Below are 16,569 nucleotides of genomic sequence, written 5' to 3'. Positions count from 1 at the left end.
TTCTTTTTTTTTTTGCTCTTTATAGGTAATTAGGTGGGAAGACAAGCCCCAACCCCTTTTTTTCAAATAGTTTAATAGTTAGTTTTAAAATATTAATGGGGTAGTGTCCGCGAGAATGAAAACCACAACGTAATGATTACAGCGTGGGATTGTTACCACTACGACCCTAACCCCTTTCTATTGCAATGCGTGTGCTATTGAAGTTTTTGACATTAACACAAATGTCACATAAATTTCAATTATTAGAGTTTATAGCTATAACTGGCCGGATATTGGTCTCATCATTGACAACCGCTTACCGAGTTTCTAATAAATGTCACCTGCTTTTTTAAAAAATGATTAATAGCTGAAACACTATTGCTTTCTTCTTAAAATTCGAAAGAAACAATACTATTTTCTTTTCATTTCTGTGTATTACCTGGTTTATTTGAATGGAATTGTGCGTATTACCAGGTTTATTTGAAAATAATTGTATACAATGAGCCCATTTACCTTTTGCTAGAAGGAGGTTACAAATACCCCTAACCATTCCATTTCAAATAGGATAGCTTGGGGTGCGTTACGAGGTTCAAGAAAAATTTAGTTGAACTGTGAACCCATTCAGTGGCACAACCACCTATTTGCAATCTGGCGATCAAGAGTAATTGTGGTCTTATTCTGCAATCTGGCGATCAAAAGTAATTGTGGTCTTATTCCAAAAGTAAATGGTCTCTTTGTATATTTAAAAATATCGCTCATATTTGACCACCAAGCAATACTTGACCATGTCGTCAGTTGCTTGCCGCTCACCATGGTCGTAATCATTTATGATGGGCATAGTCCATCATCTGACTCCATATATCCAATTTGATAACGGAATTTTGAATGTCGAACCTCAGAAACAGGTACAGCTTGGTTTTCTTAAGGGATATCTTGTAGATTTCAATCCCAGGCATACCTCATATGCCAAGAAATAGAAATTCATACTCCTGTCTACTAACACAACACTATAGAGTGTACATCAGACAAAAGCCTTTGGAGGTGAATGGAACCATATTATTACCAAAATTTCTCTTTGAACAGTGCCACCGCCTATACACATGCGATGAAAATAAAATAAAAAATAAGGAAAATAGAACAAGCAAGTGGCAATGAACTGAACTTTCATTATTTCCGATTGGCCCAACAGCCAACTCTCAACTCAACTTGCACAGATTGGCCCAACTCTGATGCCATTCTCTTTCTCTAGTGAAACGTGATAGATGGAAGCTCGCTGTCTCTCCTGCACTTCCCAATCCCATCATTGCAGATTCTTTTCAAGGGGATCAGGGTAGCAACAAAGAATGATAACAACATACTTCCCTTTGATCATCCCCTAACTTCGAAATCCTAGTTTGTTGGCATGATATGCAGAATACTGATTTTTTAGCCAGTCAGCTGGGTTTACTCACTGTTAATATGCATGACTTTCCTCTTTGGAACTAGGAACTTTAACATTTCAGGCTTCTGAGACACTATTTGATCTCAAAGTGTACTCAGTCACAAGCTTCAAGAACATGGATGACTTGTCCTCCAGCAACCGCAAGGGAGTATCAATCTCTACTACCTTACCTGAGGAAGATATCATACAGGAATGGGATGCAAGCATTTTAGAAATGAATCAAAGAGAAATGAGAAACGCGTGGTTTGCTATGACAATGAAATATTCTTAGAACTTCAAATGATGACCAAATATCAGAGAAACAAAAGAAAAGACAGAAAACAATTAAGTGGTTTTCCATGAAACAACTGAAATTTTCTCAGAACATCTGATTTCAAATGATATCCAGAATGAAAAGAAAAACTCAAATACACAAGAACGAACAAACAAACAAACAAAAAAAGAAGAAATTTGAGGCACTCCAGAAGTTTTATCTAAAGAAAACACCTAATTGCTCTTATTGTCCATAATTCACAAAACACCATAAAAAAGCTCGTGCTTTTCTAAAACAAACTCTCATAAGTTTCAAACACTTGTCAGTCACTCGATAACAATTGATTACTCCCTAATTAAGAGTAAGTTTGTTCTTAAAGAAAAATAAGAACACATCAAAGTGTAGTCATTCAATAAGATCGCTAAATTATATTAATCAGAAAAATACCAGATTATTTGGGTTATTACTGGACATTCATCCTTATATGCCCATGACACGAACCGGTATTTTTCCATATGTACCATCAGAAATAACAAGAACCAGAAGATTTTGCCAGCTAGATAAGATAGCAACAGTATCATCCATTGAGGTGATGGTTTTTCCATTCTATCAGATAACAACTTTTCCATAGGCTATTAGAATATCATAATCTAAAGGAAAATATCAATCTAAATGAAAGCATATGCTACAATCTGATGGACTATTGAAAAAACATTGTCCACTGGGGTCATCACAATCGATAAAATGATAGATGGAGATTGAAAGAGGTACTCCACAGAAAGACATGATCGCAATAATGGGTTCCACTGTCCATCACCATCCATTTTTTAAGGGATGTTCCTGAACCATGGGCTACACTTTTTCCACAGACCAGTGAATTATGATATACTTTCCCATTTTATGAATATAAATTTAAATACTAAACCCATACCATCACTAAGAACTAGAACCAGGTCGCTGTCGATCACAGTTGGTATACGATGTGCAATAGTGAGAACCGTGCAGTCCGTAAACTCTGTTCGAATGATCCTCTGAATTAAGTTATCGGTGGCCGTGTCAACAGAAGCTGTTGCTTCATCGAGTACCAATATACACGCCTGCTTCAAAAGGGCTCGGCCGAGTGATACAAGCTGCCGCTGCCCAACACTCCAGTTATCTCCATTTTCCAAAACTGTATATGAACATATAACCACCAAAGTAAAAAATCCAATTACCTGGCATTGAAAAGGAAAAGAGTGATTTTAAGAAATTTTAAGAAAATCTTATTTTATTGTTGAGGAATTCTAGGTGAGAAATTAGAAAGCTAAAAAGTAACAAACATTGGAGAAAGAAATTTTTTTTGAAAATCTATTTATTTTCTACTCCGTTTCTATGCTGACTTTGATAGGTTACGTGGGTTTAAAGTTTACACCTATACCCATGAGGTTGCAACCAAGGTTTTAAAAATCACCGGGTTGGGTCGGAATCGCCCGATCTGACTTGGGAATTATCAAGACCATCCCAGTTCTCTTAAAATATTGGGAACTGAATGGTTCCAGATAGAATCGGCTAGTTCTCTGATAGAACTAACCAATTTTGTTAGGGAACCGGACCCGATCACTCGGTTCCCACAAAAGTTTTTATATTACGATTTTTCTTTTTTTCAGTTGTTTTTATGCTTCTATTCACCTAATTCTCTAGCCCCACTACCACATCTAAGCAGGGTAACAGAGTCTAGCCCACTTCCACATCTGCATGGGGTGCCAGAGTCTAGACACCGCCACATCTGCACGGGGTGTCTTTGGCATGCTTTACCTTTTTCTAAGGTGTGCCTCCCTATGTAAAGTCACTCGGTTCCACTTGTCCGTCCTAGATCTCCGATGTAGGACTAAGTGTCAACACCTTTCCAGCGTGCTCTCTCTCTCTCTCTCCAATCCTTTTATGAAACCCATGTTTTGAAAGCCGTTGTGACCAAACCAATTAGGTGAGAGAAAAAGAGAGTGTTGGGGCCAGAGAATCAAGTGAATAAGCACACCGGTGCAAATGTTGTGAAAGAGGAAATATTCAATATATACAAAAATAATGTTCAATATGTCCCATATTACATATATTGGACCAAATTATACACACTGCCGCATCACACAAATGCATTACAATTTTCACAAAAGACATTATATGGTCCCATCTCTCATAAAAATACATTATATGGTCCAATACGTTTGTGCATGAGAGAGAGGGAGAGATGTCCAATGTACTTTTGTATGTGTGTGCACGAGAGAGAGAGGGAGAGATGCCCAATGTCTTTTGTATGTGTGTGCGAGAGAGACAAACAACTCCAAAACGTTTGTACGTGTATATGTATGTGTCAGAAAGAGAGAGAGAGAGAGAGAGAGAGAGAGAGAGAGAGAGAGAGAGATGTCCAATGTGCTTTTTGTGTGTATGAGAGAAAGAGAGACCCAATGTGTGTGTGAGAGAAAAATCACACACAACAGTGACAATTAGTATAAAAAATCATAAAAATCATTTTTTTGATCGTTTCTTCACAAAAAATCACAAAATGAGTATCAAACTTTTGTAGCGCTGCATCGAAATTAGTATCAATAGAGAGACAAAAAAAGGTGTCTCAATATTCACGCATTTTCGCACAATATTGAAAGTCCATAATGCATTACCTCCATTTCTTTCAGAACTCAAAAAATAACAGTTATAACAATTTCTAATACTTTTCTGATTTTTTTAAAGCCAAATCAAGCTGATCTGACCGATCCAACGATCGTTACTCCACAAATCTAGATTGGTTTTTGGGATGGGCGATCCGGGTCATCGATCCAGTTTTTAAAAATATTGGTTGCAACAAACACCTTCCATCTGAGCCAAGACTCAAATATTTAAAAAATGAAAAAGAGTTTTTTACAATTATATTTTTCTTATACTGTTATTATACCCTTCTATTTTATACTTCCATTTGCATATAGATATATTTCATTAAAAAACATGCAAGTTTCACGAAAAAAAATGTTAATTGATAATATATATATTGCTACATAACATCTCAACTAAAGGAATCTTCAAGCACACAAACAGTTGTATTCAAGAGAAACACACGTACCTGGAGTGTCAAGCTTCTGCTCTTTTCTGCGGATAACTTCTCCAAGCTGACACTTGTCAAGTGCCTAGGAAGTATCAAATAATATCAGATCAAAATGATGAGCTAACATCATCTTTTTTTCCACTTCAATAAAACTTCATAAATATCATTAAAGAAAAAGGAAAGGAAACAAAAAAGCCCACATGCTAAAGCATTTCGGCTTGATTTTTTCCTTTCGCATTTTCTGATACTTCATACTCTCAACAAGGGAAATTGAGCAGACTCAGAGAGCCTCACTGGTAAACTTCAGTTTTGAAATCAGGTTTAGAGAAGGATTAATGGGTAAGAGATAAGCACTAACCTCCCATACTTGAAGATCAGAGTGCTCTTCAAGGGGATCGAGGTTGGCTCTAATGGTTCCTTCAAACAAGGTGGGGTCTTGGGGAATGATACTAAGACGAGTGCGCAGGTCATGAAGGCCAATTGTGGAAATATCAATGCCATCAATAATTATTTTTCCATCTGCAGGTTCAATAAGACGGAAGAGAGCTTGCATCAATGTGGACTTGCCACTTCCAGTGCGCCCAACTATACCGATCTTTTTCCCACCAGGAAATGTACACGTTATACCATGAAGAACCATAGGCAGAGTATCCTTGTAACGCACCTTTAGAAAAGAAGAGGAAGGAATTTCAGAAACCATGAGGTGTAGGTGATAGGTAAATGGAAGAAGAAAAGAAACAGGAGACCATCAGCAGCTTCAACTATCTTGACAATAGCTTAATATACAAATGTATGTGTGTGCATGTTCGCACGCGTGCACGCATGTGTGTGTGTGAGAGAGAGAGAGACCAAGCTGAAGCATAGTATTTATCTTGAAGCATTATATCAGATGACCCATAACATAAAGGAGAATAGCTGCATACCTTCAGATCAATCAATTCAATTGTTCCATCATGTGGCCATGAAGATGGAGGTCGCGAATTTTCAATAACAGGTGGAGCTTCACCTGGGATTTGGCAGTACTGATGAATGCGCTCAATAGAAATAATTTTATTTTCAAGTTTGCAGAAGCTTAAAATCCATCGTGATAAACGAGCATTCAAATTAAGCCCATAAGTCACAGCAAGGCCTGCCATACCTGTAAAAAATAACCAATCAATTGCACCAAAATGATAAAAAAGTAGCCTTTTTTTTCTTGAGAAAATAAAAAAGTAACCTTTTTAGTGTCATGTATTCCAAATCAAAAGATATATTATTCATTTGAAATTTGAACAACTGGTTCTAGTATCTAAGTGAAGATAGAGAGAGAAACATACTGGGATCAATACTCCCATGAGGAAAGCTCACAAGAAGAGCCATGCAGAAAGCAAATACACACGTTGATATGAGTTCCATGCGCAAGCATAACCACTCTATGGCGGCAAGGCTGCAGAAGAAAGGGCGAGCAAAGCAATCAAGAAGATACAAGTTCCTTTTCATGAAGCGTTTCTCTTGTCCAAAGCCCCTAATGGTAGCTGCCCCAGCAATTGACTCCCCAAATAGATGGATAATAGGAGATTTTTGGATGCTAACAATGCGAACAAGCTCTCTTGATGATGCCATATAGTATTTCTGTGAGCACAACACAACATCAGACCTTCATTGCATCTTTCATGGTACAGATGAAGATAAAAGAAAACAAAAACATTGAGGGAAAGCACACCATAGTCCTAAAGACTGAAAAACCATCATCAATTGAGGCCATGACTGTTTTATGTGAAGACAGATGTTGATGGAGCACAGGAGCAGTATGACCACATGCTTTCTCTGCTGGGTCGCACTCTCTCTGTCACAGCTCATTATTTCACAGGAAGGTCGGGATCCTAATGGACTGCTTCATTGCAGTCCCTTTAACCAAAATTTATTTTTCCTTAATTGCTAAAAACAACAGAAAGCACAACATTATCTTTATTTTGGTATGACAAATTTAAGACCTTACACTACCAAGGGATAAAAATGTCAAAGAAGTGATGAAAAGAATTCTACTGAAAAATACAAGAGGACAGGTTTTCATAGGGTTCATGCAGTCCAAAGCATGAAAGAGCCACTCAAACCAAAGAGAAATACATTTTGCAATAGGCAGGCATACTTCATCATTCCCTACAATGGACAATTACTACATGAAGAGAGATAGCAAACCCAACCAAAAACAGTGCCACTGAAAGATAGTTAAAGGTAGACTCACTATTAAACCGAGATCCACAATCAAGAAGAAACCAGAATGTCTTTCCTATCACAATTAACAGACCGAAAAATATGGATTTTGAAACCTGTAGCTCATTCAGGCGCTAGAGCACCATAGTGGAATTGTGATGTCCCAATGGATTTCCATCACTGTTGATGGGCTGCAAGACTAAAACTCTCTTGAGAAGTCGTCCCACTAATTGCCATCAAAGATTAACTAAAGTGTCAACACTGGAGATTTAGGCCATTAACAAATAGGTTTGGAGCTCACGAATTGGATTGGGTGCAGCAAACTAAACAATGGGCTCCATCATGCTAACTCACAAACCCTAAACTATTTGTGTTTTGGATTTTACTGATTTATGAATTAGATCAATTCAATTGCAAACCAGGAAAACAAAGAGAAATAGGAATACAAGTATTGGTATAAGATTTGTCAACGAACTTTGCAAACTCAAATGAATAGCAACTTGGCATCTATCCAGTTTGCATAATCTCAATCATCCAATGCATAATCAGGGCTTCACAAACCAACCCAAGGAAGGTTTAAGAAAGCAAAGTGGACACAAAAGTTGCCACCAAGTACATAACTAACAGAAAAAAAAAATTGCCAACAGCTATACCACCTAAACCAGATAATAAACATAACCAAACTCAGTAAAGAAACTCTCACCTATAAAGCAAAAACTGTGTGTCAGAGTAGTGTGAATTAAAATTACAAAGCATATTATCTAAAACAAACTGCATATGTCAAAATAAAATAGAAGATATGCATTACATAAAAAAGGTTGATTACCTGCATCGACCAGCATGCTATAGCCATTGGGATAAACAGAAGCAAAACTTGCCATGTGACTTTGGTCATCACTCCAACTATACCAAGAAGCTGAATTGTTGTCGAGGCAAACCCACCAAGTCTGAAAGGGATATCAAGATCCACAACACTCTGATCTATGGATACCTGATAAACCATCATGATAAAAATTTAGCACTAGAAATTGCAGGGTGGCCTGTTGTATCCAAGAGAATCTGCCACTAGACAAAGTGAGTATAAAATAATCCAAGGACTACAAAAAACAAGAGTCCGATGGATCCACAAACATCTAATAAAATGATCAGTAGTGAGGAGAGTGAGTGGGACACAAAATAATAAAACACCAATTATGGGTCCCACTCTCTATCACTATCCATCATTTCATTGGACGGTGATGAACCCAATAGAACCTGCTTCCCTAGCCCGACGAATATTGGACTATTGTGCATTCTTCCATAGGCAAAAATCAGTGTCTGTTCTCCTTGTGCGTAAGAACTTACACGATTCAAGATTCGCCCAGCTGGAGTAGAATCAAAGAAAGACATTGGTGCCCGAAACACACTTCTTAACATTTTTATGAACAACTTTTGCGCAGCTGCTAAACCAAAGGTAGCAACAAGAACAGCTCTCATAAACACAAACCACGAGCTCCCAAAAGCAAGGGCCATGTACACAACAAGGAGCACAGTACTACTCGTTCTCGGCTGATCCCCCTTGGTCTGTGGGTTCGCCCATGCCATCCACCAATTGCTTGCTATTTGGAGCAGCTGAAACGTGGCTTGTGCAAGTATGATTAGGGGTATAAGCAAACCTTTATAAGCCGCTGTCATATATGACCAGTACACCTTTAAGCTAATCCTCCCTCTTTCTCTCTCCTCTTCTTGAACCAGTTGTTTCTTCCTCATTCGTTTTGCTTTCTTCTTTTTCTCCTTGATTGCACTCACATCTGCCGACGACTCCTCTTTGTTTTGCTTGGACAAATTATCAGTTCCAGGTTTTAATTCACAATCCTTTTCATATAAAACAGAGTCTTCATCCCCAAAGGTCGCAACAGAATCTTCACCCATGGATTCCGGGATATCCATAGCTTCAATAGCTTCATGGTGTGCTGAAACTAAAGCATTGAAATCAGTTCCAGCCTGCAAAAGATCCTCGTACTTTCCTGCCTGTATTATTCGACCCTCTTTAAGGACCTGCACAACATAAAAGACTTAGAAAAACGCAAGTTTGCCTCACATGTTATGCCCACACCTTCTTGCTGTCCTAGAAATGACAATTTTATCACCACAAAACATGTCTATCACATCTATTGCTTGAATACTCCTAACATGATTTACTCTTAACATAATTCCAGGGCATGCACCTCAAATGCATAGTGTAGAAAGGATATTGCCTCTCTTTCAAAGTGTTAGGGAGTGTGTGTTTGTGTGCATGTTGTGCGCATGCATGTGTGCATCTATCGAATAAGTATGTATGCACATACGTACATACATAGGTATGTATGTGTAGGTAGGTAGGTAGGTATTTATGTATAGGTGTATTGGTGTGCATGTGTGTGTGTGTGTGCATGCCATTAACATTGTAAGTTATCCCTTGGAAGCCAGATTCTTCTTCTAGGGTGGTGCGCTTGCCCCTAAATGTGGCATTCCTTTCTGAATCTTACCCGATTCCTATTCAAACTGCTGCCACTGCGCTCCCATCCTGCCATGAATCTGGCTTCTAAGAGTGAGCCTAGGCCCATCTAAAACATAAATTTGTACAGAAAATGCCTTTATAAGTGGATCTCTGTAAACAAACAAGGGCAGATGTCAGAAATCATAGTTGCGGGCCTTAGTTGATTGCAGCTGTAAAGATATTAAATATAACACTTAAACTTCCAACAATTATGATATGGGATATTGATATTCAAAGCTCTAAATCCACATCAAGTCTAGAGAATGGATTCTGCACTTTAAATGAGATGCGAGAATCTAAAATTAGACTCCAAGTATAACTGATGAGCAAACGAGACTTCTTATGATCCAGAACACATACCAAAAGAAATCTGATAGAAAGAACTCATAAATGTAAGCATCACTAGTATAAATAACTCATGCAACCAGTCCTTGAAGAAGTCTCAAATCACGCTCACAAGGAAAAGTCGTCTATACTTTATATTATCTTGATCTATCCTTTAAATATCATCAATGATGATTGATGAGAAGTCTAAAATGTAGTTTGAATGTCGCAGAAGCATATCATCTCTTGGGATTATGAAAAAAGTGTATCTAAAGAAACATTAACTTTCAAAGATTCACAAGTAGCATCTAGTGTTCTGTCTTTTCAAAAATTAACAGTTGGGTTGTCAATATTTTTGTTTTTCAAATGCTTTTGCGTTCTCTAAAACAAAATGGGAATTAAGAAGAATGTCACATTTGAGGAAATTATCAAGAAACCAAACTACCCACTGTTGAAAACTTAAAAAGTAAACGTTCAATACAGGGTAAGAGATCCCTGGAATACTCTGTCTTTCATGAGCATTACAGTAACCTGAAGCACCGCAAGTTCCCACATAGAAAGAGTAAGTGAAGGATTATACACTTGCAACACAACCTTTTAGTAACTACTAAAACATAAACTAAGAATATGCTCTTGGTTTGATGAGGAAACATTCCTAGAGGGAAGGAACGCTTCACTCAATCGTAAATTCCTCACACGACATACGATTTCCATGCATAACACAAAGGGCAGCTCTTATGACTTGAAAGTAGTGTCCTATTTTGGGAAATGGCGTAGGAGAGGACAGAGATGCACAAAACCTGCTAGAAAAGCAATTGATTTATAATATGGACATTTACAACTACATAGAAGATTCATTCCTATGGACTGAAACAGCTCACTCTATATCGGTTTTTGGGCCCCAATAGAAACCACTTTCATCTTACTCCAAGTGGGACAAACAGATTGGAAGTTTATTATACTTCAATAGACAATGTTTGGCCTCACAGAGGTCCTTGGAAAGGTAAATTTGGATGAGAGGTCAGCTCTACCTCAAATTTGGAACTATTAGTTTCCATCTTCCTTGGTCTCTCCTGTTAAACTATTCACCAATCCTCATGATCCATGATATCCTAATTTTCTCACCATCAATGAACACTACCAGAATGGGAACACAGCCACTCTTATGGAACTAAACTTCAAAAAGTTATCACCGGTTATCCTGAAGCAAAGTTAAATGCCCCTATGGCTCCATCATCCTAATAAAACTAGGCAAAATCCTCTAGTTTACTTGCAATCTATGTAAACCCCAACCTCAAATTGCAATACACTTACTTATAGATGGTTATACAAATTGATTTTCCAAGTCACGTTCCAACTGCAGTGTCTTTTGCTCCATTCTCAAAAAAACTGCAGTGTCTTTTGCTCTTTGTTAAGAAACATAGGAAGCACAAGACTAACAGACAATTTTTATTATAGTTAGAGTTTGAATTGAGTACCTAACCATCCATCCTATACCCACCTTTTTCCATGTCGATTTGAAGCATACCAAAATTAAGCCATGTGATGAATAGCCTAATAAAACAAGTGCCTTTTTGACACAGTGCATCTTTACATGCTGAGCTGTCCAGAGAAGCCATATGGAACCAAAGGACTAATGACAACAATAAGAGCCCACCCCATCAAGGGGATGCTTCTCTCTTAAGCATCCAACAATGAGATATCATAATGAAAAGGAGAACGTATATGAAAAAAGAAGCTATTAGGAAAACACCAATGATAGAAAGTTAGAATCTTCTATCCTGAAGGAGGATTTTAGCAAGATACCTCACCAGAAGTGACTTAAGATGAAGAACCAGAAAAATAATATAAAAGAACTCTTAAAATGTAAAAAGTCAAGAGGTACTTTTTTATGGAAGAGCTCTTGAGAGCTAGCACACTTATATCTCTGCAGGCTTATATTAAACGGATAATAGGCCTGACACTCTTTATCAAGTCACTCATGCAAAATTTGGGACATAAAGCACAAACACAAGAAATGAGATTGAGATTCTATTGTTAACACCGGTGTTTAAAAAATTACTGGCTCGCCTGGTTCAAACCAGAACCGGTGGGTAGGCAATCAGGTTCTAGAAAACTCAGGAGTCATCCAATTCCACCAGTTTTTCAATTTTCCTTTTATTTTTTCTTTTGTGTCCATACAATGATCTAAGTCAGGAATGACCCTACGGGACCAGGTGAACTGGAATCAGTAGATTGCATTTCTAAACACTGGTTAACACTGTCCCTCAAACTCAACATCTTATAAATGTAGGTCTCAAATACAGCTTTCAAAATATTTCATATGCTCCTCTGATTTATCTTGAATGCAGCTAGTTTCCTCGCCGAGTATTTAAATATCTATCAACTCTGATTATTGATAACTTAATCATGTTAATGCCAACATGCAGGTGCAGAAAGAAATACTTCTAGGACTAGAAGGACAGTTTAACGAAAAGACCAGACCGTGAATGACATCCAAATTGCAAATCCAAGACACCAAGCCACATATCACAAATAACGAGACAGAATATGCATTCCAAGAGCAAGGCTTACTAATCAATACAGTTTATAATGATGACATGAGGAACTGAATCTTTTGAAATATAAAGTCCATACATCACAATTTGTAAGAAAAGAATTAAGTCACATACCAGTATCAAATCTGCGGCTGGCAGAAATTCAACTTGATGAGTGACAAAGATCACAGTCTTGGAAGCCAGGGCTGAGCATATGTACTCCTGCAGTAACACATGTTAAGTCATGAGCGATAGGACTTGAAACCTAGACCTCTATAATTTACTGAAAGAAATGAAAAAAACATTTTTTTTCTTCTCTTGTGAAGAAGAAATATCATTAGGGTGACTGCACACTCACTCTAAACAATTCTGATCCTGTATGCGCATCAACTGCACTAAAAGGATCATCAAGCAAGTATATGTCACCATCTTGATAGAGTGCCCTAGCAAGTTGCACCCTTTGCTTCTGTCCTCCACTTAGATTTATGCCTCTATCTCCTATTATTGTTTGATCACCATGAGAGAACAACTCCAGATCCTTCTTCAGTGCACACGCATGAAGAACATTCTTGTACTTTGCTTTGTCCATTGGACTACCAAAGAGAATATTTTCCTCTATGTTGCCAGACTGAATCCAGGCTGACTGACAAACATATGCAGCTGACCCACTAATTTTAACCTGAAAATGCCGAAAAACATGTAAGTGGACAAACATAGAGCAATATGACTAGTAAATCATTGCATGAACAAAGACAACCATCTTAAATTTCTATAATAAATGAAAACAATAAATAAATACCGAAAAGAATAAATATGATATAGTTGAAAGAAAAGCAAACTGTTTACATTGTGTATAGCATACTTTACGCAATGGATCTCAGTGACCGATGGTGTAGACAAACCATTGTTCTGCCTGAAGCCCACCATTGTCCTTCAGAGACAAGGGCTCATCTTCACCACCAACAATGGGCAATGGATAGTCCTCTGCATAGGGTACACAAACCCATTGCCAAATTTGCTGCATTACGTAAAGAGGAAAGCTTGAAAATCAAGGGCAGTTTGTAGGTTTGAGAAGACTCACCTCACCCGAGACTTTAGGCATCTCTCCGAGGATGCAAGAGAGGAAGCTCGATTTGCCAGCACCAACCATACCACAAACTGCAACCCGCATTCCTTTTTCCACTTTCATGTGAATTCCTGAGAGCGTAGGCCTAGAAGAAGAAGGATCCCAACAAAAGGTGCCATCTTTGATTTCTATGGCAGTTTTAGTAAGCTCATTTGGAATTGTGATTGTAGCATCATCCCTCAACTCCTCCTCTTGCAAAAAACCTGAAATCCGGTCCAGAGACACCTTTGTCTGAGCCATCATAGAGACCAAATCTGGGAAATTCCTTAGGGGCTCTTGAAGTATTCTAAATGTGGCCAAAGCAGATAACACACCCCCTGCAGTAAGCTGGCCACCTAATAGTATACAGGTGGCAAAAGTGACCACTGAGACAAAAATGGGAGAACCCCAAAAGATGAAAGTAATGAAAGCTTGAGAGTAGAGAGCCTTCCTAAGAAATTTGAATTCCACTTCTCTCATTTCTTCGAGTTTCACTCGATACCGATCCTCCCATGCTTGCAACTTCAAGATCCTCATGTTCCTCAGGCACTCAGATGTTTTCCTCATCCTATCATCCTTGGCCGACATCAACTTATCTTGGTAATCCTCTTGCACTTTTGCAAGAGGAATCGTAACAAGAATAGAAACAATTGTGGCCCCAAGAGTAGCAAGCGAGGCTATACCCACATTTTTATAGAGAATTGCCAGTGCTAAGACTATCTGTAGAGGTAACATCCACATATCATGAAGATACCATGAATAATCACCGATCCTTTGAACATCGACTGCCATATAATTGACAATTTCTCCACTAGTGTGGCTCTGTCTGGCTGTGCTAGAGAGACGAAGCCCCTTTCGATAAACCATGGCAGTCAAGGCCCCCCTGACATGCATTCCTAAGATATCAACCCCCATATACCATTGCCTAGTGGTTATGGTCTCGACAAGCTTTGCAGTGAAGAATATTGAAGCTAGAATGTAACCTTCATGAGGGAAAGTGATGTTCCCTCCCAAATACTCCACAAAGTAGCTTATAAGATAGGGACCAACAAAAGTAACGAGCGTGTTAAGGCCAGCAAAGATGGCATTCCAAGCTGCCTCCTTCCAAAAAGACCTAAAAATAGCTAATGCTAAAGACGGTTGTTTCGATGGATTCTCAGACTTCAACTTCTCCCAGTTAGAGTTCAATATCTTGTACGAGGTTTTGGACCGGTCTTTAGGAGCTAAGAGGGGAACATCCTTGAGTTCTAGAGGCCTCTTTGCACCAATAGATAAAAGTGGGTTTAACCAAGAGAGGGTGACCAAGCTAAATAGATTGGCATCGCCATAAGGGGTCACCTTTTGGCAACCCAACTCTTCACTAAGCAATGGTTCTTGGAGGTCGGAATCTATCACTACTCGAATACTAGTATCACCATGAAGTGCAACAAAACACAAAAAAGCAATAGCAGGTGTAGAAGCAAAGTTAGAAACAACATGGGCATTGAAGTTCAGTGACCCATTGATTAAGCCCCTACCATCAAAGTATATGGTGCCTAGGCAAATGGCAAACGAAACAAACCACCATAAGCGAAGAAAAAGTGGGTGTCTCTCTGAGGCCTTGCATTTCGAATGCAAAATGCAGAGGCTCATAACTGACCATGAGAGAATTTGCACCAAGGGAAGTAAGTAAAGGGACGTCGAGTGTTTCCCTCTCAAGAACTCATAAACAAGAGTGGCAATTTGAATCAACGACACGTAAATGCAACAAAAGAGTGATACCCAAAATGAATTACCTATCAGTGCTTCACATGGGATGCCAGCTCTATGAGTGGAAATTGAATCATCGTGCCTTTCTTTGAAGATTGGAGCTCGCCCTATGCAGGAAACGATTCGCCTCGTCGAAACAAAGAAAAAGACTAGAGAGAGAATCATGAAATGGGTCAAGAGTGAAATCCTCTCTACCAATGGTAGTTCTCTCAGGATAGTGAGAAACGCAGCTCGACCTGGAAAAACTACAAAAATGGTGGAGGCAAAAGATAGAGAAGGAGAGAGCAGAGAACCCATGTTTGCAGGAGAATAAAAAGATGGAGACTTTGGGTGGTTTTAAAACTGGAAAAGCAAGCCCCTGCAATTAATTCACTGATGCACATACCACCAGTTGTTGGGTTATCAAGAGGTAGAAGTTATGCATTAGAGAGAGAAAGAAAATGGTGACAGCTGCATGGTGAAGAGATACAAGAGGCAGGAAGCCCTAGTGGGGGAAATAAATTTGAGGTTCTTACAGACACATTGCATATACAACAAGAGGACTTAAATACAGGGATAAAAACGAGATCTCGGGTTGTTTTTTCTGCTCTCTCTCTAAAATGAAAATGACTGAGATTTGGAGATAAGAAGCAAAAACTGACCCAATTCATATTTTGTTGTTTACCTCATATTGGGATTCCGAAATTATCTGAATTGTGAGACAATGGGGTTTCTCGAGGCAATGGCAGCAGCTCTGTTACTCTGCAAATGAAGAGCGCCCACACCGTTTTAGAGAGAGAAAGAAGGGATGCGAGAGTTAGAGAGAGAAAGAGTATGGTGGGTTTTGATTTTTGTGTTTGGTTTTAGCTTTTTGATACCAGCTACTGCCGTGTAAGGACCAAACTCCAATAAGCACTTGAAGATAGGGGGGTAGAAACAGAGCAGCTTTTGAGTTTCACTCTTCTTTCTGCAAGTATTTCAAAGCGTTTGGTGAGGCATTTATAGAGTTCCCATTATGTATATCTGGCCTTAATGAAGTCATTAGTAACAGGATTACAGTTATGATACTGATGTTGGACTAATTCAATAAATTATACCTTCCCCCCTGGCATATAAGGAAAGATTACAGTTTAGAGAGAGAAAGAGAGATCTAGAAAGAGAAAGCTACGGGGTAGGACTAGGAGAGAAAAGAGAGATCTAGAGAGAGAAAGATATGAGGTAGGACTAGGAGAGAGAGTGAATGGTAATATTCAATGGAATGTCTCAAACTTTTCCTTTTTTTATCTCTAGTTTTTCTTAGAGTGGTGAGAGAGAGAAAAAGAGAGAATAAATAGCAATATTAAAGAGTGTACGAAATCCATTCGAATTGAATGAAGAATATTTTAGTGATCATTTTAATCTTTACAGGGTTTCATTTCCGG

General features: G+C 38.5%; 1 protein-coding gene across 6 annotated transcripts; it reads right to left on the bottom strand.

Moving 5' to 3' along the window:
- Nucleotides 1–1,013: 1,013 nt before the first annotated feature.
- Nucleotides 1,014–16,140, bottom strand: ABCC5 (multidrug resistance-associated protein 5). Of its 6 annotated transcripts, XM_020673478.2 has the most exons (12): nt 13,397–13,530; nt 13,162–13,299; nt 12,674–12,994; nt 12,451–12,537; nt 8,281–8,973; nt 7,763–7,927; nt 6,060–6,354; nt 5,667–5,881; nt 5,102–5,407; nt 4,762–4,825; nt 2,605–2,844; nt 1,014–1,590 (listed from the first exon to the last, which is right to left on the bottom strand). In XM_020673478.2, exons 2-12 carry the CDS (start codon nt 13,240–13,242, stop codon nt 1,478–1,480), a joined length of 2,580 nt encoding a protein of 859 aa, XP_020529137.1. In that variant the 5' UTR covers nt 13,243–13,299; nt 13,397–13,530; the 3' UTR covers nt 1,014–1,477. The 6 variants fall into 6 exon arrangements, 4 of the variants coding, with proteins under 4 accessions (XP_020529137.1, XP_006854369.1, XP_088728906.1 ...); XR_016059900.1 differs by lacking the exon at nt 13,162–13,299 and having other exon boundaries at nt 2,605–2,887; nt 13,397–16,140; XM_006854307.4 differs by lacking the exon at nt 13,162–13,299 and having other exon boundaries at nt 13,397–16,140.
- Nucleotides 16,141–16,569: the final 429 nt, after the last annotated feature.

This window comes from Amborella trichopoda, chromosome 7 (genome assembly GCF_054954075.1).
Source record: "Amborella trichopoda isolate Santa Cruz 75 chromosome 7, AtrichopodaSantaCruz75HAP2 v2.0, whole genome shotgun sequence".
NCBI lineage: Eukaryota > Viridiplantae > Streptophyta > Magnoliopsida > Amborellales > Amborellaceae > Amborella > Amborella trichopoda.
This window is presented reverse-complemented; position numbering and strand designations above follow the sequence as displayed.

Coding starts and splice junctions, on each gene's coding strand:
- ABCC5 (XM_006854307.4), bottom strand. CDS start 15,466: ATGGGTTCTCTGCTCTCTCCTTCTCTATCTTTTGCCTCCACCATTTTT. Junction 12,538..12,673: donor CAGGATCAGAATTGTTTAGA/GTGAGTGTGCAG, acceptor GTGTTACTGCAG/GAGTACATATGCTCAGCCCT. Junction 2,845..4,761: donor GCAGAAGCTTGACACTCCAG/GTACGTGTGTTT, acceptor GTTCATATACAG/TTTTGGAAAATGGAGATAAC.